This window comes from Herpailurus yagouaroundi, unplaced genomic scaffold (assembly GCF_014898765.1).
Source record: "Herpailurus yagouaroundi ecotype Mexico unplaced genomic scaffold, PumYag 28, whole genome shotgun sequence".
NCBI lineage: Eukaryota > Metazoa > Chordata > Mammalia > Carnivora > Felidae > Herpailurus > Herpailurus yagouaroundi.
Window position 1 is genome coordinate 82,549,642 of NW_024412376.1, and position 22,652 is coordinate 82,572,293.

General features: G+C 36.8%; 1 protein-coding gene across 1 annotated transcript in view; it reads right to left on the reverse strand.

Moving 5' to 3' along the window:
* Nucleotides 1-1,103: 1,103 nt before the first annotated feature.
* BANK1 (B cell scaffold protein with ankyrin repeats 1) overlaps nt 1,104-22,652 on the reverse strand; it is a 315,691-nt gene continuing 294,142 nt past the window's right edge. Inside the window, exons 12-17 of the mRNA XM_040477430.1 lie at nt 14,284-14,459; nt 9,795-9,858; nt 4,487-4,516; nt 3,414-3,469; nt 2,112-2,129; nt 1,104-1,842 (exon numbers count right to left, since the gene is read on the reverse strand). Of these exons, the coding sequence (XP_040333364.1) occupies nt 1,666-1,842; nt 2,112-2,129; nt 3,414-3,469; nt 4,487-4,516; nt 9,795-9,858; nt 14,284-14,459 (521 nt within the window). The 3' untranslated portion in view covers nt 1,104-1,665. The remainder of the gene's footprint in view (nt 1,843-2,111; nt 2,130-3,413; nt 3,470-4,486; nt 4,517-9,794; nt 9,859-14,283; nt 14,460-22,652) is intronic.

Below are 22,652 nucleotides of genomic sequence, written 5' to 3' on the forward strand. Positions count from 1 at the left end.
ATTAGGGATGGAGTCCAGAGATGAAAAAACACTGCTTCCATGGGGCATTTTCGGTTGGGGTCTTTCCTAAATTTGGATTAGTTTCCTCCACGCTTGTATTCTACTTTTCATCTCTTCCTCCAGGGCGACAGGTAATGATATGGCTTCCTCCAGATCCCCCAACTCCAACCTTCTCTAACCATCTTTCAAATCAGTCAAGGATGGGAGGAGCCATGGTAGAGGCAACATGAGGAAGCCCTCAGTTATTTTTAGGGTTCTATTTTCCATGTCTGTTTGTGATGACGAAGTGGTAACATTTCAAGGGCAGAGTTTCTTGGGAAAAAGGCTATTAAGGGGGCTTTTTGCATGGTTTTATTCTAAGTTAGTCCAGTTCATAAGAGTAGTATTTGGAGGCCCTGATTTTAGATTTCTGTCTATGTTAAAGACCTGAATAATATTCAAGCCTCGTCTTCCTCTTACACCCTTAACTGACTGTCAGGTAAGAGACAATCTAATTGTTTTATAATTAGAAAAGTTGACATTTTACCTGTCACTGGATTTTACATTTTAATAACAATAAAGTCAATGGTGAAACTATTAGGTATCAGTCACAGGCCTATATAGATGTTCTTACTTTAGAGATAATACGTATATTTGAATTTAGAGATGGGGAAAATTATATAAAAGCAGTCAGTTTTTCTACTGCTTTCCTTAACTCTTTGGGTGGGACAGTCCACACAAATGGGAGCTCAGTGTGTGGAACGCCATGCCATTTCTTGAAAGCTTGCATGTGAAACTATGGACTAGATTTCAAAATGTCATGATGAAAGCATCTTCTATTAGGGATGAATCAAATGTATGTATTATTTTTTAAACCTTGAGCTTATTTGAGAATGTTAATAGTCGTGAGAAACCTGTGATCAATATTTTGCAGAATCATTTAAAATAGATATTCCCATCAATGTTGAGAAGCTAGACAAAATCGTTTGTGTGTTTACTTTATGGGGACTACACAGTGAAATCAAATGAGTTTAAAATTTTTTTTTCAGGAGGCTTCCTTCTGAAAACTGGTAAGCAGAAGAATTTAGGGGTTAATTATTATGCATTTATTTTGGAAAGTCAGACACAGTTTTAAACATTCATTTTATTTGCAGGAATCGTTCATGGGAATCACAGAATGGTAACACTGCATTCTATTCTACACTAGTAAGTTGTTTTTAAGAAATAGGTTGCTGAAATTGTAAGCCTTTTAAAGAATGTAGGTTGTGGAAATGTATATTAATTTGAGTTATAGAATGTTAAGAAATAATATTCTTAAGGTTACATGCAAATAGGCACTAAGTAAGAGAAGGTTTCTGAAAACATAGCAATAATAATTAGAGATTTGAATGTCAGAAATTCAGAAAATGGACCAGCAACTTAAAAAGCATATATATCTATAACAAATGTGTATTTTCATGGTCATTCTAAAGACAGTAGGTAAGGAGTAAGGACTAAACTGTTCAGGTGAGTGCTTCAAACAGGCACAATATCTTTGCTACAGAGAAGTTTTCACCTCTCTGTTTTTGTTTTCCCTTAATTTTCAAAATGGGGAACAGCTGCTTCAGTGGCAAAATGCATTGTAAAATGCAAGAACTGTCAAAGAATGCAATCACTCTATGGCATTCAATTTGAATCTTGATGTACCTATCTGAAGCAGGTTAATGCCAATAAATCGTGGCAATGACAAATTCTGAAATCCAGAGGTTTGCCTCTGCTTTTGTAGTATAGTATTTTCCCTGAAGACAGCAGGCGATCCAAATGCAAGCATGCTTCACACAGAAAGCACAGTGTCTGCAGATTTTTGGGTTTCATTATAATAACCTGAAAGTGAGATCACAGGAAATGTATTAGTGAATAATGGGTCATCAATTGAAATTGATTAGCTAGCATAAAATCACCCCTATACATAAATCTTTCTAAGGAACAATCACCTTTAGCTTGAAAAATACACATGTTTATCCTTTCAGAAGACAATGAAATATTTAAAGTATTCTGTTTGCTAGACAAATGGTTCCTTCAAGTCCCTAATAAGCCTGCCTTAAGCTTTCTGAAAAATATAGCTGAAAAAAAATATATAGCTGATATTTTACCTTCTTTAGTAATCTTTCCTGCAACAGAAACCAAATTCCTTTTCAGCTTGGAGTCGAGTAGGAAGCTAAGAAAAAAAAGACAAAAAAAGATACAGAGCTAGCATTTCTCCATTTTAAGGCCAAACAAAGGAACATGATAAAGTCATGGTTGCCTTTCACAGGGAAATAGCTTTATAGAGGCAACTGGGAAAAGTCCTCTATCTTAAAAGGAAAGAACTGTAAAACTCAACTACAGCAAAGTCCTTGAGTTCAAGTTGTATTTTATTTGGAGGGAGAATAGCCTAAGGGCTAGGAATTTGTGTTCTTCTCCTCTTACCCCAAATATTGTTCTAAAAAATATGCCATGGTTGCATAGTCCTTCAGATGTTGTAGAAGGATCTTTGTTTGACAGGTATATTTTCATAAACTCAGAGGCCTAGGTAGTATCCCATGATTCTGCTACAGCCCAGTGAGTCTACTGAGTCTGTTCCCTGGAGACTCATTAGATGTGCAGCTCACTGGTGGGCCACAGGACGATCCAGAAATGCAAACACTCGATCAGTTCTTAAGGGTAAATGACTTTGGTGATTCCTTATGATTTATTTAAAACATAGGAGAGCTTAAAGGGTTGTTGAGATTTGGTCAACTAAAATTGGTTCATTGTGAGAAACGACCATGGGCTCTAATTCTGGAGTGTAACAAGGACTCCAGCAGCCACATGACCCTGGGTAACAATGAACATTTCCGACATCACATATGTAGATAGTTAGAAGACACGCTTTATTTTTGAAGAAAAATTGGTGGTCAGGATGTTATCATTATTGTCTTGAACTAGTTTTTCAATTGCTGCTCTCTTTGCTTAGCGTTATTTTTAGCAATTCATTTTCAGTTAACTCTACATGTGAAGTGACGCATATTTACAGGAATGATGTTTTGGGTTTACATTTTTTCCTACAGCTAGACTTTAAGGACTGTATACATTGTGGTTCAAATAGACTTACCGTATTACTATTGCTAAAAAAGATGTACCCATGATTCCTCTAAGATTTATTTGGTCTGTACATGTTGAATTCAGCCATACTTTGGCCTTGGTGCCTTTTTCCTTTGAGTTCCTTCTTTGCTTTTTTCTAAATAGTTAATTCTTTTAAATTACTGTTCATACAGTAATTTGCACACAAACGCTTATGTAACCTATTTTGTTCATATTTGTTGAAACGTTTCAAAGCATAGTCAGGATAGAAGGCTCATATTCTTTCTCAACAAAGAAGTTTTTTTTTTTTTTTTTTTTTGCATTTTATAGAAATTAACATAAATACAACCTACCTTATTGCGGAAGGGTGTGTTATATAACATATTTTCATTGCGGGCACTCTCGTTACCTAGAAATATAAACTCTGTTACTATTTCTTCAGCTGTTCACATATTTAATGATTCATTTATTCGGTACTTTAAAAAAATAATATATGCTATGAGTAGCATATATTGGGTAAGGAGAAGCTACTGAAGAGATAAAAAGGGAATATTGAAAAGGCACCCTCGGCAAGGATGCTATTAATTTCTCCTGCCCAGATAGTTGACTACAGGACACAGAGAGGAGTTGCTTCAGCTCAGAAACAATCCAACACCTTTGAATAACAACCCTCACTAAATGATGCCTTCTTCTTTTTTGTTTCTCTCCATTGACCACGATCAGTCAATCACAAGGTATGCCATCTTATGAAAACTTGTTCCTACTACTCCCCATTGGCCACCGCTCCTCCTGCCTTTACCACAGGCTTTCCAGTTTCCACCCGTCAGCCACGTGGCTCAGTTCTATTGCTCTTCTCCATTCCCACAGTCACTGTTCTGGTTCAGAATGTAGACAATTGCTTCTAGATTAGTCAGAGCTCCCCAGCTGGCCTCTGGCTCTTCTTGATCTTGCCAACCTTCTGCATACATTCCTACTTACCACACTGACGTGAATCACCCTTTGAAGTGTTACTCCAATTCCATTTACTCTGTCAATAACTCCCGCTTATCAAGCATCAGCTCCCATTTGCACATATTATCATCTGCCTTTATAGAAACTCCCCATGGCAGATTTCTTACATGGGGAAACTGAGGCCTAAAGAGCTTAAGTGATTTCCCAAAGGCCATAACGGTAAGTTGTGAAGGGCCAGGTCAATCAGAGTTCAAAGCACATGCTTCTTGTATTGTCTAACAATGCTTCTACATTGCTCTTCTAGAATCACCTCAAATTTATTTTGGATGTCAAGTGGTTTTGTATATACATATAAAATCTATGTGAGTTTTTGCACTGGCCTGCCTAATTATTTTAGGTTTACATTAACACTGAAACTGATTTACCATGTGCTTTGTTGTAGTCTGAAATTCTTCAGTAAATGCCAAAAACTTACCATTTGGATGGTGCACAATGGTGAGTTTATCTAGAAGACAGAAAAAAGCACATTCTACTGAGTTTTGCTCAATATTTATCTTAAACTTTCTTCTTTCTATTGTTTGACAACTTCTTGTCTTTGAGATAACTATGAAATCTCACAGTTTGATTAAACAAATACTGATCTCCAACTACAAAGTGTGAAACCATGTCTCTGACTACGTTTGTCTATTTTCCTTTTGATGTCTGGTATTATGATTTTAGGTATGTTAGACACTTAATAAAAGTGTTGCTACTATGCTTTGATAGTTTTTTTGCCTGAGCTACTCCACTCTTTTTTCAGATTAACAATATTCCGTATATATAGTACAAATTACTTTTTTTGATGACTTTTGACAAATCTATACACCCATGTACCCATCACCCGGTTAGGATAGAGAACATTTCATCGCTACAGAAAATCCTCTTGTGCCTCCAACATCAATCCTCATCCCACCATTATCTCTAGTGACCCTGATCTGATTTCTATTGATATAGATTAGTTTTATCTATAATTTCAGATTAATGGAATCTTATACAATGTATTCCTTTGTGTTTCATTATCTTTCATTTAGCATAGCATCTGTGAGATTCATTCATGATGTTGTGTGTAATACTAGGTATTTCTTTCTATTGTTGAGTAATATTCCACTGTGTGAATATACTAGAGTATAATTATGTCTTCTTCCCTCAGACATTAGGATTGTTTATGATTTAGCTATTATAAACTGCTATAAATTTTGTGAATAAGTCTGGATACACATAATGTTTTCAATTTTTTTTTTTTTGGAAAAATACTTAAGAGTGGCTTGTCTAGGCCATAAGGTAGGTGCACATTTAACTGTTCCAAAGTCATCACACCACATTCTACTTCCATTAACAATGTATGAAATGCATATCCAGTTTTTCCATGTCTTAATCACTTTATTGTAATAATATCTAAAAATTCCAGCCATCATACTTGTTATGTATTGATATTTAGTTTAATTTGCATTTTCCTAACTAATGGTGTTGAGCATATTTTCACATGTTTACTGGCCATTTGCTTTTGTAAACTAGGATCTAGATGCTACAGGTGCTCATTGGTGCTGGGCTGTCATTGCTTCTAGGCCTTTTCAGCAGATAGGGCTAAAGAAATGTATATGTTCGTATATACAACTATATTTCTATATCTATTTGTAATATTATCTATTCGTAACCAGGAGTTATTTTTACCTCCAATTCCAATTTAGAAGCATAGAATTCATTCCAACCTTCTTTTTTTCTTTAGTAGTTACCCCTTTCTTTGACAATAGGAAATCTGATTCTTACTATCCATAGTACATTTATTTACTCAGTCTTAGAATATACAACTGGCAGTTTTGAAATTGCTACCCTATACTCCTATAGAGAAATAAGCCTACTTACTAGAGTACAGAATACATTTTTATGTATTGATTTTTTTCTTTTATTTTTATCCTTGGAATATACTATTTTCTATATTTATGTTAGTTTTTCTTCTGTCTCCTTTCAGTGTGGATGTTTTTTATTTGGAATATGTGTAGGTTCATTTTCTTCTGCTCTTATTCCATTTTGCCCCCTTTCCAGACTCATTTTTATTGAATATGTAAAATATTAACAAAGTTCTGAAAGTACGTTCTGAAAGATATGTTCAGAGAAGTGTAATTCTTTTTAGTTTTGTAAGTGTTGTTTTTTAATTAATTTGTTCTTTTTGCCTAAGTTGTTAAATGTATTGGCATTTAAAAAGTTAATTAGGGGCGCCTGGGTGGCTTGGTCGGTTAAGCGTCCGACTTCGGCTCAGGTCATGATCTCACGGTCCGTGAGTTCGAGCCCTGCGTCGGGCTCTGTGCTGACCGCTCAGAGCCTGGAGCCTGTTTCAGATTCTGTGTCTCTCTCTCTCTCTGCCCCTCCCCCGTTCATGCTCTGTCTCTCTCTGTCTCAAAAATAAATAAACGTTAAAAAAAATAAAAAAAATAAAAAGTTAATTATATTTCATTAGTATCTTTTTAATGTCTGTAGGATCTGTTGTGATAGCCTCATTTCACTTTCCCAATATGGTTACTCTTGCTTTCCCTTTTTTCCAGTTCATTTTTGTCAGTTTTATCAACTTTAGTTATGTTTTCAAATAACTAATTTTTGGTTTTGTTAATTTTTTTCTATCGTTCAACTCCTTCATTTTTTTATTGATTTTTGATCTGAGCTTCACAGTTTTTCCTCTTACCTCTGCTTTCCACTTTCCAGTTTCCTGAAGTGGAAACCCATGTCACTGATCTTCAGCTTTTCTTCTTTTCTACTGTTATATTTATAGCCATAAATTTACCTCTAAGTACTATTTTAGCTACATTCCACAATTTTGATATGTTGTATTTTCATAATTCATTCAGGTTGAAATATTTTCTTGTGATTTCTTATTTGACCTATGGGTTATTTTGAAATGTACTTAATTCCTAACTATTTTGAGAGGTATTTTTAATTTCTTAAATTCTAATTTCTTTTTGTTGTAGTAAGAGAATATAAGATTTCAAAAGACTGAAATTGTTCAGAGAACATACTCTGAAGATTTCAAATGTTTTGAAACTTATTGAAACTTTTAAAATAGCCCAACATATGTTCTATTTTGGTATACCTTCCATGTACACCTTAAACAAACATGTACTCTAATTTTTTTCCACGTCATGTCCTGTAAATGTCAATAGATTCCCTATTTATTCACTCCTTAACAACATATTTTTTTTTATTAATTTAACTATGTTTATAAGAGTTGCTTCGAAGTCTTTGTTTGTTAAGGTCAACAATAGGACCATTTCAGTTTTTATTGAGAGCTTTCTTTTTCTATGAATAACATTTTCTTCATCTTTGTATGTCTTCCATTTTTTTTTAAGGAAAAGTATTTTTAGGAAACACTGAATACTGGAAATTATAGACAATCAGCTGTATATTCTGGATTCTGTAATATTCCTTTAATAAGTAAGAAGTGTAAGTTCTTATTTTAGCAGGCAGTTTGATTATTGGCATGAACTTGTATGGGCCTGGTTTTATGCTGTTTTCAGTGTTGTCCTATAGACAGACCAAGGTGTTTTCTAAAGCCTGCAGTGGGCCTGAGCCTACAAACTACCTTCCATGTGTATCTTGTAGGGGTTTGGTTTTAGGTTTGTTAGTGCAGGTCTAGAGGAGATCTTACTCTAAGTCATGGTCTTTAACCATTATATCTCTTGGATGTCACAGCGGGATACCAGGTGTTTCAACAAAGTTGTCAGGGAGATTTTTCCACTCTGGCAGGGCAAAATCTCCAACATCCCCAGTCTGGCTTTTCCCTGGTTCTGCTCAAACTCTAGTGTCTCTGTTCTGCTTTCAGTGTCCAGAAGCTGTTATCTTGTATGCATGAGTGGTCTTGCTCATCTCTTGGCCACAGACTTGTGGAGTCCCTCACTCCCTCTGAAGCTACTTCTCTACAGAGTTACCGCCTCTTCAGTGACCCACACAGACATTCCAGAAGCTTTGGTTGCCCTGGATTCTGCTCATGTCTCCTCATTTCAACAGGATTGCCTTGCTTTGTACGACCGCGTAAATTTTGTCACTAGAATTACAGTCTTAGACTGCTAACTGCCTACTCCCTGAAATCAACTGCCTCATATTTTTGCCTAGCATTAGTGCTGTGTACGGTGGGAGGGTTTGTCTGGTACTACTTATCCCATTTTGGTTAGAAGGGGAACTAGCTGATTCCTAATTAAGACACCAGTGTTTAAAAGCATTGACTTTGGATTAAAAAAGAATTAGGCTGTAGTTTCTAATCTGTGCATTTTGGGGCTTTTTAGTCTTTCTTTCTTTCTTTCTTTCTTTCTTTCTTTCTTTCTTTCTTTCTTTCTTCAGAGAGGGCACAAGTGAGTGAGAGGCAGAGAGAGAGAATCCTAGGAGGGAGAGAGGGAATGAGAGAGAGAGAGAGAGAGAGAGAGAGAGAGAGAGAGAGAGAGAAAGTGGGGCTTGTGTTCTCCCAAAGCATTGCTGGTGCTCACCTGATGTAGGACTCGAACTCATGAACTGTGAGATCATGACCTGATTTGAAGTCAGATGCTTAATGACTGAGCCACCCAGGCACCCTGGGCTTCTTACAGTCTCAGTTTCCCTATTTATAAATTGGTAATAATGTCTACCTCAAAGGGTTATTATAAGAAATTAAGAAGATAATACTCAATGTATGGTAGATAGTCAAATATTAGCTGCTGCTACTACTACTTAATATTCCTTAGTCAAAGTATGTATACATATTTTTTACTATATAATTTTTTATATTGTTAAAATTTTAACCTTTTTCCACATTACAACAGAGATCTGTAGATCTCAGTTATCTGTAAATTAGCCCTGTGTTTATAAGCTTAATTATTTTAGAATGTGTATTTCTGTTTTTAGAAACCATTTATAAGATAGCTTAAAGAATTTTCTAGGAAAGAGTAGAAAACAATTTAATAATATGAAAATAATTTTTTTCTGGTAAGTTTCAACATGAAGCACTAGCTAAAATCTACGCAATCTTATTGAAAATGGAAAAGATGGAAATTTCAAGCTTTGCTAGTGGTTGTTAGTTTTTAATTATCTGTGCAGGGGTAAGGACTTGGGGAAGGAGTGGTCTGCTAGTGACAACATAATTTATTTTCAATTTTGGAATGTGATATTTATCTTTGGAGAAGATTTACCATCTTAATAATGTTTGGTTTGTGTTAGCATTAAAACGAGTGTTTTTTCCCCTCCAGTGAGAGTGACTGTAAATTATTAGCAAGGGGAATCTGCATTGCCAAGAAGCATGCTAGCTGCAGGGGAAAGCAACCTGAGATTTACAATTTAAAATGATCCACATGTGCACAATTGTGTGAACTGACTATATTGAGAATGTTCAATCTTATTAAAAAAGTATGACTCCTTAATAATTCAGTAATCTGTATAATGGTGTATGTGTGTGTGTGTGTGTATGTATGTATATATATATATATATATATATATATGTAAACTGGAATGGAATTATTTGCAATTTTCATAGAAATCAAAGGAAAGAACGTAGCATTTATGGAAGGTTCATTCTGGGTCAATGAAGGTGAAAAATGTTATACGTGTTAACTTACACAACCCCTTCCAGATAGATCTATAATCACTCCTGTTTTGCAGACAGGAACCTGAGTACCAGGCATTAAGACGCTCTCCAGTCCTGCAGCTGGGAAGTGATGGTGTGCAGATTTGACTTCAGGCCTGGTTGACTCCACTCTATCATTTTTGAATAACAGACAAAGCTTACTTACCAGAGACATTTTCTTCTTCTGGCCTTTTCCCAATGATGCAATCTCGTAGCTGGCGTAGTTTTTCCTTGATGAGGGAATGACCAGAAAATAGAAGTGAAGAGTCACAAGTTTGTCATAGATGAAGATGAAAAACATCAACTACTGTTACCAGAACTATCACGACTATGTTGCACTAATTTGGTACTCACAGCATCCGGATCAGCCATCTTGGATACTTTAAATGCGTTATGTTACTTAATTTTCACAACTTCATGAAGTATATATGCCATCATCTCAGTTTACATAAATAGCAGCTGAGATTCGGAGAGGTTAAGTAACTTTTCCAAATCACAGAGTTGTTAAGTGGTAGAGTCAGCCCCGGGACCCAAAGCCCAATTCTTATGGGAGCCGCTTTCCCAATCTAACACCAGAGGGCGCTACATTGGCTATGCTGTGTGCAAAAGCAAATGACACAATGGTGATTTGCTACTGCCTGAGCCCATCTCTAGCCTCTGTGGGGGCAGAACCTTTCTTACATATTTCTCTTAAGGACCAGGCACTTGGAAGCAAATGAGACATAACTGGATTCCCCTTCTTAGCTCGTCTGTGATCTTCCCTTGCTTTCCAAAACATTCTAGGTTGAACATTTATTATCATTTTATCTAAAATGTAAAACAACATTAAAAAAAAATCTTTTAGAAGAGAATCTAAGAATAGCCCTTTCTCCTAAGGGTTTCCTTTGAAACCTAGAAACCATGCTTCCTAAAAAGAGAATTATTTTCATTGCCTTAAAGATCTTCTTCTATGAGTGGAGTAAATATCCTTCTTTAGGCATTCACTGGTTATAACAGGAGTGAGGAGAGTAAAAGGCAGTTTTAACCTTCTCACCCAGCTCACCTTCAACTCCAGGGGTTCTACATGGGTCTTAATTATTCTAGAAACTCTTCTATTATTAACTCTATGGTTGTGCCACTTTTCCTCTTATTTTCTTAGGATAATACCTCTATCAATAATAATGACATAACATTACAGTTACCCCTGACAGATTTATGTTCAGCGTACAAATGAATGTTTTTGCAAGCTACAGGAGTAATATTTAAAAGTGTGTGAAGGGGCACCTGGGTGGCTCAGTCGGTTGAGCATCTGACTTCAGTTCAGGTCGTGATCTCGAGGTTTGTGATTTCAAGCCCCAATGGGCTTGCTGCTGTCAGCGCAGAGCCCGCTTTGGATCCCTACCCCCGCTTGCACTCTCCCAAAAATAAATAATTTTTTTTTTAAAGAAAAGTGTGTGAAAATGAGTGTGTACGTATTTTGGGAAAATGAGGAGAACACCTATTTTTCTGTTATTCCGACTGTTGTCCAGCCCCTTATGTTAAGGACTAAGAAAACATAGGGAAAAAAACTCCTTGCAATTGGTCTTGGCAATAGTTTTTTGGATATGACACCCCAAAACACAAGCAAAAGAAGCAAAATTAGGCAAGTAGGACTACATCAACCTGAAAAGTGTCTACACAGCAAAAGAAATGATCAAGAAAATGAAAAGGCTACCTACAGAATGGGAGAAAATATTTGCAAATCATATATCTGATAAGGGGTTAATATCCAAAATACATTAAGAATTCAAATAACTCAATAGTGAGGCGCCTGTGTGACTCAGGCTGTTAAGTGTCTGACTTCGGCTCAGGTCACGGTCTTAACGGTTCATGGGTTTGAGCCCTGTGTGGCGGGCTCTGTGCTGATAGCTTGGAGGCAAGAGCCCGCTTTGGATTCTGTGCCTCCTGTCTCTGTCCCTCCCCTGCTCCTTCTCTGTCTCTGTCTCTCAAAAATAAAAAAAAAAAAGTTAAAAATTAAAAAAAAAATACCCCCCCCGCCCCAAATAACTTAGTAGCAAAAATCAAATAATCTAGTTAACAAATGGTCAGAGAAAAAAAATGAGCAGAGGGACTAAATAAAGCATTTTTCAAAAATGACATACAAATGGTCAACAGGTATATGAGAAGGTGCTCAATATCACTAATCAATAGGAAAATGCAAATGAAAACCACATTGAGGTATCATCACCTGACACCTGTTAGAATGGTTATCATCAAAAAGACAAGCGATAACAAGTGTCGGCAGGATGTGGAGAAAAGGGAAACCTTGTTTGTTGTTGGTGGGAATGTAAATTGGTGCAGCCACTATGGAAAACAGTATGTAGGTTTCTTAAAAAATTAAAAATAGAGCTACATATGATCCAGTAATTCTGCTCTTCGGTGTATATCTGAAGAAAATGAAAATAGGATATTGAAGACATAACTGCACCCTCATATTCACTGCAGGATTATTCGCAGTAGCCAAGATACAGAAACAGCCTAAGCTTCTGTCAATGGACGAATGGACAAAGAGGATGTGATTACATACATAAGCCATGAAAAAGAAGGAAATTCTGCAATTTGCAACATGAATAGACCCTGAGGGCATTATGCTAGGTAAAAAAAGTCAGAGAGAGAAAGAAAAACATGGTATGATACTGTTTATATGCAGAAGCTAAAAAAGCTGCACTCAGTGAGTAAAGTGGTGGTTACCAGTGACCCGGAAGTGGAGGGAAAGAGGTTGATTAAAGGGTAGATACTTCCAGTTGTAAGATAAATACGTTCTGGCGATTCAATGCACAACACAGTGATTATACTAAACAATACTGTATTATGTACTTGAAGTTGATAACAGGGTAGATATTCAATGTTCTCACCCAAAAGAAGAAATGATAATTTTTTGATATGATGGAGATGTTAGGTAACACTCCGGTGGTAATCATTTTGCAATAAATATGTAAGTGTGTGAAATCGATAAGGCGGTACACCTTAAGTTTATCCAATGATATCTCATTAAAGCTGGAAACATAAAAAAAAGAAAAGGACTGATTCACTAAACAGTATTCAGTCAAAGTTACTGAACTTTTGGCTTTTATGGAAAGCAGGCTGAGTGCCTGTTCCTTAGCTTTACAGGTTAAATTTTGTTTTGTTTTGCGTAAACAGTAACTATATTCATTATCCCATTCTCCCTATATATTGGATAAGTCAGATCAGTCTAAAAGTAGTTAACAGACCGCCTTAACTTCTTTCTAAAAGAATATTAAATATAAACACACACACAAATTAAAAACAACCAAGCCTTTCATAAAACAACTAGTGAGATAATTTTCAAGAAGGTATTTCAGTTGGATTCCTCTAAATTGTAAGCTTTATTATGATCTGAGGAGGGTGAAGTACAATGGGCTTATTTTCAGCAGAACTTGCAAGCTAACAAGGGTAGGAGAGTGGGTGTGTAGGTTGGCACTAAGGCACATTTTATCTGTTTCAGGCTAACAGAGCTGTTTGATGGCGATGGCATTGGCCCAGACTGAGAAGCAGCACTGTCATTCTGATCATGAACTAAGATCAGTTGCAGAACTGCACAATCAGCATGTTTTCGCATCTGTTTGGCGAAACAGGCCCAGGTGCAGCCACCACCCACACAACCAGAGCTGCCCTTCGAGATCGGTGGCTTCTGAGAAGTGATCTCAGATGAGCTGGGAAAGTCCCTTGCCTAAACTACCTTCTGCCTAGATGCCACATTTGTTTGGAGTTTCATCATTGGGATTCATTTTGCTGTTCTTTAAAAATGTTTTCCTACGCATTGTTTTTCAACAAAAATGATCCCTTGGGAAAGGTAGCATATTAAGCTATTAATGATTATTTGTACTTCGGCCTAACCTAGCTAATTAAATGTGTTTTATCAAACAGTTCCTGAGAACTGGTTTCTATGGCACTGGGGTTTTCTGTGATGAGAAGGAAAAACTGTTGGACTATTTAGGGAGTAGGAAAGCCTGTGGGATAAAACAGAATACAGTCCTCATACCCCTCACCGAGGAATGTCATGGGATGTATATGGTATATTTTGTTTTCAGTCTCATCTCAGAACCACCTACTCTAAAACCCTCTCAAGATATACATTCTATTTATAGAAGACAAGCTTATCTGAAGTTAATATGCTTGGCAGCATATCTCTATAAATCCTGACTTTATATGGGCTTCCCCCCCCCCCAAGGTTAAGGGGAAGAGGAGAGAAAACTTGTTATATTTTGTTGAGGAATATTGCCTGACATGATTTAAATCATTTTCTTCTTCCCTTTAAGTCTGGTCCACATAACACACTCTTCAGAATGTTGAGCACGTGTTAATGTAAAGATGCTTCACCTTAATATCAGCGAGATTCATAAAATATTCACTATACTAAGAACAGCCTAATAAGGTGATTAGGTGTTAGCTCTGATATAGTGGGTCCCAGCATTGAGTTCACCAATGGTTTGTAAACATGAAATCTGGATGTTTGCAGCCATTTAATTGGTAGTTCGAAAACATTTTTTTTTTTTTTTGTGGGTAGTTAAAATCAAACAAATAGTTACCTGTGTTTCTTGTAAAAAGACTCTGCATTTACAGACAGGCGCTGCCAGTGAGGTGAATGTTCCAGAAAGGATTGGGGTCATTATTACCTGCTGAATCATTTCCAGTTCAGTCTTTCCCATCTGCCAATGCTTAAATTTCTCTAGGGCTTCATCCACAGATAGTTTCCCATTCTTGACTTTCTCTTGAAGAAGGATGAGCTCTTCCTGCCCAGCAGCAAGGCAGTTCACAGTGGAAAAGGCCTGACTCTCCAGCCGAGCTCTGTCTACAATATGAGGGGAAGATGTTTTAACAAGAAGACTATATATGTCAATTGGGGGGAAAAACAAATCAGTTGAGTTTCTTATTCCTGCCAGTCTACAAGCAGTCACTGAATAAATCAGTACCAAATTTTTAATGCATTTCGAAGGATTGTTGTGTCTGTCACCTAGGGTTATGGTAAAAAGAATGTGTGTCATCACTAGGAAACAGAAAAAGGGACAGGTAGAGAAAGAACAGTAGCAAAGTTCTGCATTTTACTAGCTGTGGGCAGTACCAATTTCACTTTCTTTTTGTGAGGATAATTTTTTTAAGGTTATTTATTTATTTTGAGAAACAGAGAGAGTGGGGGAGGGGAAGACAGAGAAAGGGAGGGAAAGAGAGAATCCCAATCAGGCTCTGTGCTGTCAGCACAGAGCCTGACATGGGGCTTGAACTCACAAGCAGTGAGATCATGACCTGAGCTGGAATCAGGAGTCAGATGCTTAACTGACTGAGCTGCCCAGACACCCTAGTGAGGATTATTTTTAATAATGTGCACAAAGTTCTTAGCATAGTGCCTGTCAAATGGTAAACTAAATAAATATTAGCATTATTATCAATAATAAATATTTGTGGAATAAATGTGGAATAAACATAATCTCTAGCTTTTGGAAAAGAGATCTCAACCAACATCCAAGTGTTATAAAGTTTTAGGAGCATTTGCAACTTTATTCCTGAAAGATTTAAAATAGGCAATTGCCGCTCATTTTGTAATGAACTGCTTTCTTTCCAAAAGAGTTTATTTTGCTCAGAACAATCAGAACATTGGGTGGTCCAACTTTCCATGTGTGGCTGCTAATGCCACACCATACATCAGCCTGAGCCACAGACCATGGGTGAAGTCAGTGCTTTATTTGTCCCACATGATGTTTAAAGACATAAGAGAAGCTACATGCCTTTAAGGATGCTATGTGCTCTCCAGACTATCCCAATCCTTATCCCTCTTTATGGTCACTGGATGGCATCACACTTGTGTTATCTGCATGTCTGCAGAACTTAGTTGAGCTTGTACCTTCTTATTTATACATTTCTAATAAGTCCGACCTATTTCTTGTATTGTCTCAAGAAGGACCGGGTAACTCCTTAGCAGTCTATGTCTCATGCACTATCAAATCGAAATATGTTCACAGAGTCTAGGAGAGAATAGACAATCTAGCTGTGTACTGGTGAACTGTCCCTGAAGAATCACTCATTCCCCGGAGCCCATCTTCAAGAAAGAAATAGGTTAACTAGACTGTCACTAGACCAGACAGACAAGGACTTAGAAATGGAAGGGCATTCAAATCCTATAGTACTAAGGATTTGGTGATAGTGTTTGGATTGGTTAGTCTGGAAAACAGACTTTTCAAGTACTTGAGAGCAGGTTTTAAGTATTTCAAGGGGACTTGAACCTTGGGGTTGTCCTGGAATGACCTTTAGTAGCATCCTCAGTTTTGAGAAGGATTCTAGCAGGAAATCTTGAAATGGGGACACAGAGACGGTTCCTTTCTGAAAAGATTCGCATACACATAAAACTGCTCCACGGCCAATCATTTTGATTCCTACGGGGGCTTTCTTGGCTGTCTTTTCTTTCAGAAGTCCTCTTCCCCCAGAACTAACAAGATGTCAACAGATTCTACACTCTAACTCTTTTCCTTCAGGGATGACGGAGCATGAAATCCCAGGAGAATTGGAGAAGCACAAGTCAGCCAGAGGGCTCACTGGTTCAGTAGCCAAAAGCACAGATAACAATTGAGATCTTGCTTCTCATACCATTTGCTTTTGATAGGCCTCTGCAATCCACTCCAATTCATAAGGTACAGTTTGCAAACGAATTCTATGTGCCATTCCTGCCAGAGTACGGAGGTTTAGAGCCATCATTTAATATCATTTAATAGCTAAGACATTTAACTAGCACCTCACTTCTGTCATCCCTTTGACTAAGTGTGAATGCATTTTTATCTCAAGTAACCCATGCAGCTGGATTTTCTCTTTTGTTGAAGTTATCTCAAGGAAAGTCTTCCTGGAAAACTGTACCAGCTTGTTTTGCTATATGTGCAGGTATAGCTAAATTCAAAAACTACTGAACCGTCTTAACAATATTCATTTCAGGGGCGCCTGGGTGGCTCAGTTGGTTAAGCGTCCGACTTGCGCTCAGGTCATGATCTCGCGGTTTGTGTGTTCGAGCCCCACATCGGGCTCTGTGCTGACAGCTTGGAGCCTGGAGCCTGCTTCAGATTCTGTGTCTCCCTCTCTCTCTGCCCCTCCCCTACTTGTGCTCTGTCTCTCTCAAAAATAAATAAAAAATAAACAACAACAACAACAACCAATATTCATTTCAATTACCCTTCACCTTTCAAATATTCACTACTAAAAAATAAGTAAGATGACTTTTGGGGGGGCAGAGTTCAGTCTTGTGTGGTTGTGCAGAGAGAACAAAAGAATGAAAGTTAAGAGTATCAGTTCTAGACAGATGAAGTTCTGGAAGTGAGCTGTTTATAATTAGCCCAAGTTTACATACTTCAGCTTTTACTTACTACCCTCCCCCTTCTCCCCCCGCACCCCCCCCCCCGCCATTAGCTATGACAAGTTGCAAAACAAAATGATTTAGGCACTTAAATCATCTTTCTTCCCAAGGGCAGACTAGTTAAACCAAAACGTGCAACCTGTAATTTTTAGTAGGGTGTGCAAAATTGCTTTAATGCACTTAGATCACTGTTTTATGGGGGATGGAAGGTTTTTTCTTTCCTCCTCCATTTTATATTTATTATTAGTTTATCTTCAGAAAAGTTAGTATGAGGTTAATGTAATTTTTGTTGAAACGTGTTTGCCAGATTGCTAACTGTACATATTGCAGACTTTTGGTCTCTTAGTGTAAAAACTTCAAGATAAACTACAGTTTCTAGAGTTTTAGTTCCTCTTGGATCAGTTTCTCTTTACAGGATTTTCTATTTAATCAAATATCACTCATATAAACATCAAATAACACTGTTCTGGTGAGTGTATGAATCTTCAGATTAGGTAAGACAGTAAATTGAGCTTTTCATTAACATTATTTCTATTACTGAGTGACTGGCTAGAAGAACATTTTTTTACTGAAAATTTGAAAGGAAACAACTTGATTGCCCAACAACAAAGAATTTAAAGTATGAAATATTTACTTAACAAATACTAAGTAATCATTAAAATAATAACAATAATTAAAAAGATCATGTGGCAATATAGAAAGTGCTTATCCTATCACAGTAAGTACAAAAGCAGGATATTAATTTGTATATACAGTAAAATGTTAATGATATAAATGTTTTTCATAAGATAAAGCATGGAAGGAAATTATCTTAAGATGACACAAGTTGTTCTATTGTGATGGTATCAGAGATTACTTTTTTCTGGAATTTCTGTGATTCTTAACTTCCAGCTTTCTGCGATGATACATGATATGGTTTTTGCAGTAAGAAACTCTCTCCCATTCTGCCAATAGGCTTTCCCACGGAATACATACCATTCCAAGCCATGGCAGATACACTATACCAATGCCATACCATACTGTACCATCTTGCCATATTATTTTGTGAGTAATTGGAAAGAATCTGTCCGTAATGAAACTGAGACACCCAGCGACCAAGATTTAAATCTGAAGTTATTTTTTGTTCTACAGCTAGGGGACTGGCAAGTAAATTAACTCTGGGGCACATGGGTAAATTAGGAGAGACCTGGAGTGTTGAATTATTTGTAAGTTCCAAGCAAAGTATCCGCATCTCTTGAAATTAGGGCTGCATATTGACAGAGCTCCTCCTTTGACTTAACTTGAGTTAGGCTCTTCTGAGACCTCTTTCCAATGAGCCTTCACCTTTTGTACTTGCCTGTCTGTCTTCCTATTGCTCAATTTTCATAAGAATCTGCTAAGTTTGTTTAGTCAGGGTCCCCCACCCTTGATATCTGATTACCTTCAGTATCTGATTGGGTTCCTTGACCTTCCATCGCCCCCTAGGTGATATCTGATCACCTTGCTCTGCCTTCAGCAAGAGCCCTGTTAGGCCAACTTAGCCAGAATTCTTCTTACCCCTGTGTTTCCTCTTAATAATTTTCCACATACTAAAAATACTTGTTTCTGACTTTCGTTACAAAGACTACATATACATATGTGTGTATATCTATCTATCTATCTATCTATCTATATCTGTATATATACACATATATCTATACACACATGTAATATTAAGTGATTTGGAAAGTACATATTTTCTTTTAAAATAAATTTCAGAGATATAATTTATCTTATATATTTTTGGTTACTAAGTCATGAAGGAAAGGGCATGATTTTAGTTTTGTATTTTCTTCTAGTTCCTAGACCATTTTATATTATTTGAGCATCGAATTCAGGTTATGATTTGTTGCATTACATATTTTTTATGACCAACATTTTACATTCACATTTTTTAAGTATATTTACAGGAATTATTTAAATTTTTATTTATTTTTGAGAGAGAGAGAGAGAGTGAGCACGTGTGTGAGAGAGAGTGGGGGAGGAGCAGAGAGTGAGGGAAACAGAGGATCCCAAGCGGTTCTGCGCTAAAAGCAGAGAGCCTGATGAGGGCCTTGAACTCATGAACAGTGAGATCATGACCTGAGCCGAAGTCAGATGCTCACCTGACTGAGCCACCCAGGCAACCCTACAATAATTATTTAAATGCAATTCCATTTTTATTGAACTCATTATTCACCACAAATTCTTTAATACCATAAGTTCTCTTTAAGCTTTTTATTTTTCTTAGTCTCTTATTTATTCATAATATATTTTGGGTAATACTTTCATGACATAGAAATTCTAATTCTTCTAAAACCTTGGTTATCCAAAAGCTGCATTTGTTTTCTCCTTACAGGAATGAAATACCACACTAAAGATAAACTTCCTAAGCTGCAATGTTTTCCTAATAAACTGTGTAATCCGTTATCTCATATTTTTGTTACACAGATTCTCTGTTTTTTAAAACTGATTTTGATTTAAAAAAGTTTTTTTTTAATGTTTATATTTATTTTTGAGACAGAGAGAGACAGAGCATGAGTGGGGGCAGTGGCAGAGTGAGAGGGAGACACAGAATCCGAAGCAGGCTCCAGGCTCTGAGCTGTCAGCACAGAGTCTGATGCTGGGCCCAAACTGGTCAACCATGAGATCATGACCTGGGCTGAAGTTGGACGCTGAACTGACTGAGCCACCCAGGTGCCCCTGATTTTGATTCTTTTTAAATAGAAAATCTAAGTTAACATATCTTCTCAGTACTTTAGGATTGTTTCTTCATCTTTATAATTAAAAAGATTTGCGAGGGTGCTTTTAAATTTCCTTATTGTTTTCTGGGTCACAGTTAACCTATATTGAGCCCCACATCCCTGTTCTATAAAGCTTTGTTTAGCTATGTCATTGACTGCATTCTGTATTCTATTTAAAACAAACAAATCTATTATACATGAGTTGGATCTCTCTTCTCCATTTCTTCTGATTGTTTCTAGTCTATCTATGTATTGAGAACAAACCCTTCTCCAATTATGTTCTCAACTTCAATAACTTGATTTTTATCCACCATCAGGTCTTTTTGTTGTGACCAATGTGGATTTTAACTTGCTGCTGAAATTTTAGCTTCTAAGCTTATTTTATTTTTACCATACTTCCTCTTGTCACTAGATCCCTTTTCTGCATGTCATATATTTCATATCATCCTGCCCTCTCACCTAAAATGTCTTTCATATATTTTGCTTTCGTCTTAGCCTGGCCTTCATCCCAGACTTTCTACTGCTGTTTCTTCTCTATATTTTCAATTTGTGTGTGAGTTCACACTTTTCTGAAAAATTCTTTATTGACAGGTGTCAGGTACTGAACCTGAAAGTTGAATAGTTTAGCTTAAATTTAATAAATGAAAATTCAAAATAATCCATACTTCTTTACAGTTACTACCTTAAAGCAATTTTCTACACAGTTAAAATATTTGTAAAAACTTCAGATTAAAAGAATTACAAATTGTGAGTTGAAATGTTCTGTGTGTGTGTGTGTGTGTGTGTGTGTGTGTGTATTTCCCATTATCTACGTTTTGATGGCATGGTGCTTTGTGAGAAGATATATGACAATCTTACTAATGAAACAAATCACTTATAGAAGTATAATTATCCTGAGTCTTCCATGAATAAATTATCTTGCCTTTTCCTTGGAGTGGTTTTTGAAGTTCTCATATTATTTGTTCTCTTCCTCAGTCCTTCTTGAAAGAGAACATATGTATAGAATCATGTTCACCAGGAGATTTAGTGTTTATTTATCCTTTGCTTCTATTCCTTGTGTTCACTCAGATTTTGTTCTCTGCTCTAGGTTGCAAAGGACATTGGTAACTGCAGTTCACAACTCAGGATCCCAGGGTTTAGCGCATTTGTTAGGGCAGCTTTGTCACACACAGGTGAAACATAATTCCTTGGTGCTGTGTACTGATAGGTCTGTAAGCAACTAACTCCCGGCATCAATTACCATAAGAATTCTTCTTGCCCATGCCGTCCTTCCATCACAGAGCTTTATTTGGTGGTCTCAGGATGCAAAGTATAACATTAAATCCCTCCTCCTCACTTTTTACTGTGGGCTATTGACACATCACCAAAAGCAGGCAAGAACTCAGCTATTACACAAGTTTTTCCAGGTCTGACTTCAACAACAACAACAAAATTGTTATGAAAATGGAAATGTAAGTTATACTGAAAAAGATAATTGAGGCCATTATTCTTTTATGGAGTACAAATGACCACATTTTGATAATCTGTCTTTCCTTTTTAATATGTTCAATGCTAGCAAAAACAGCCTGATGAAAATTCCTCAGAGACCAGCATTCTCGTTTCCCCCATGTTAAGGGCAATATCACCATTTCTCCAGGTCTCCTACTTACAGAAAGTTTGGGTATTTCACACTTATCAGACTGTTTCAGCACTGGGCATTTGAAGAACACAAACAAGATGTGTTCCCTGACTATATCTTTCCCATGAGCATTCACACTCCCTGAAAAGGCCAGCCAATAATGACTTTTCAGTCTGTATTGAAGAATCAGTGGGCAGAGACTATACCAGGGGCTAGGCAGATAGTTACTGAGCAGAGAAGATTTAGTGCCTGAGTATTAAACATATGTGAATAGTTTTCATTATGAAAAATAAATATGCTTTCCTTCATGTTTTTATTGACATGATTCTCTTGATATACCTTTTATTTTTTCACTTTTTATAGAATTATGAGTCTACAGGGATGTGTCTCAAATATAAGAAAACATGGAAAGCATGATAATAAATGGTAACAGCAAAAGTCGTCTTGTAGCAAATGATACAGGAATATACTAGGGAGTGGTTGGAGTTTTTACCTGAAACTTGAATTTAAGCATGGTTTAAACATGGCAAAAATTAAAATTATATTGTGCAGATGATTTCTGAAATATAACACACTTAGTGGCCAAATTTGACCACAATGTGGCCTTCAGAAAAGTTTCTTTTGGTTATATTTTCTCTTTGGCATGTTGGTTTTAAGATTACTGCTCATTACTATTCTCATGTGTTCCATTTTTAGCCATGTCTAAGGTAGGACTTAGGCAACCAAATTTTAGAAGCTCCACAAATTATTCTTAGGCTCATCAAGGGTTGGGAGTCACTGAAAATAGGCAGGTAGTTAGCATGGACATGTTCCCCCTACCTCCCATCTGACCCCATCTTCCAAAGAAATGGTTTGCCTTCCCAGAGTGACAGCAATAGCACACTCTTGATGAGATTCATTATTTAACTGTGTGACTGAGGAGATCTGTGTATGTGACCCACAGTCACAGGAAGGCAGTTCAGAATGTTAGGAGTGCTAAACCTCATTAGCTGCTACGTATCATATTTGAGGTAAGACTACACTAATGATATGCCGATGATTCTGGTGAGGATAGAAAAGGCCCCTTGGCATAGTCCAAGAAAAAGATATAACAGATGGAAAAGAAAAGGTGTAACAGGTCTGGGAGATGTGAGCATCCTAGACTATTATATGATTTTTAAGGCCGGGAAAATTAGCCAGATATTTCCATGTCTTTGAAGAAGAAGAACATTCCTCCAGCCCTCTTTGACTTGATCGCGTTTCCTAGTGGTCTTCTAATTACTAATACTATTTCATAGAAACTTTATTCTTTGG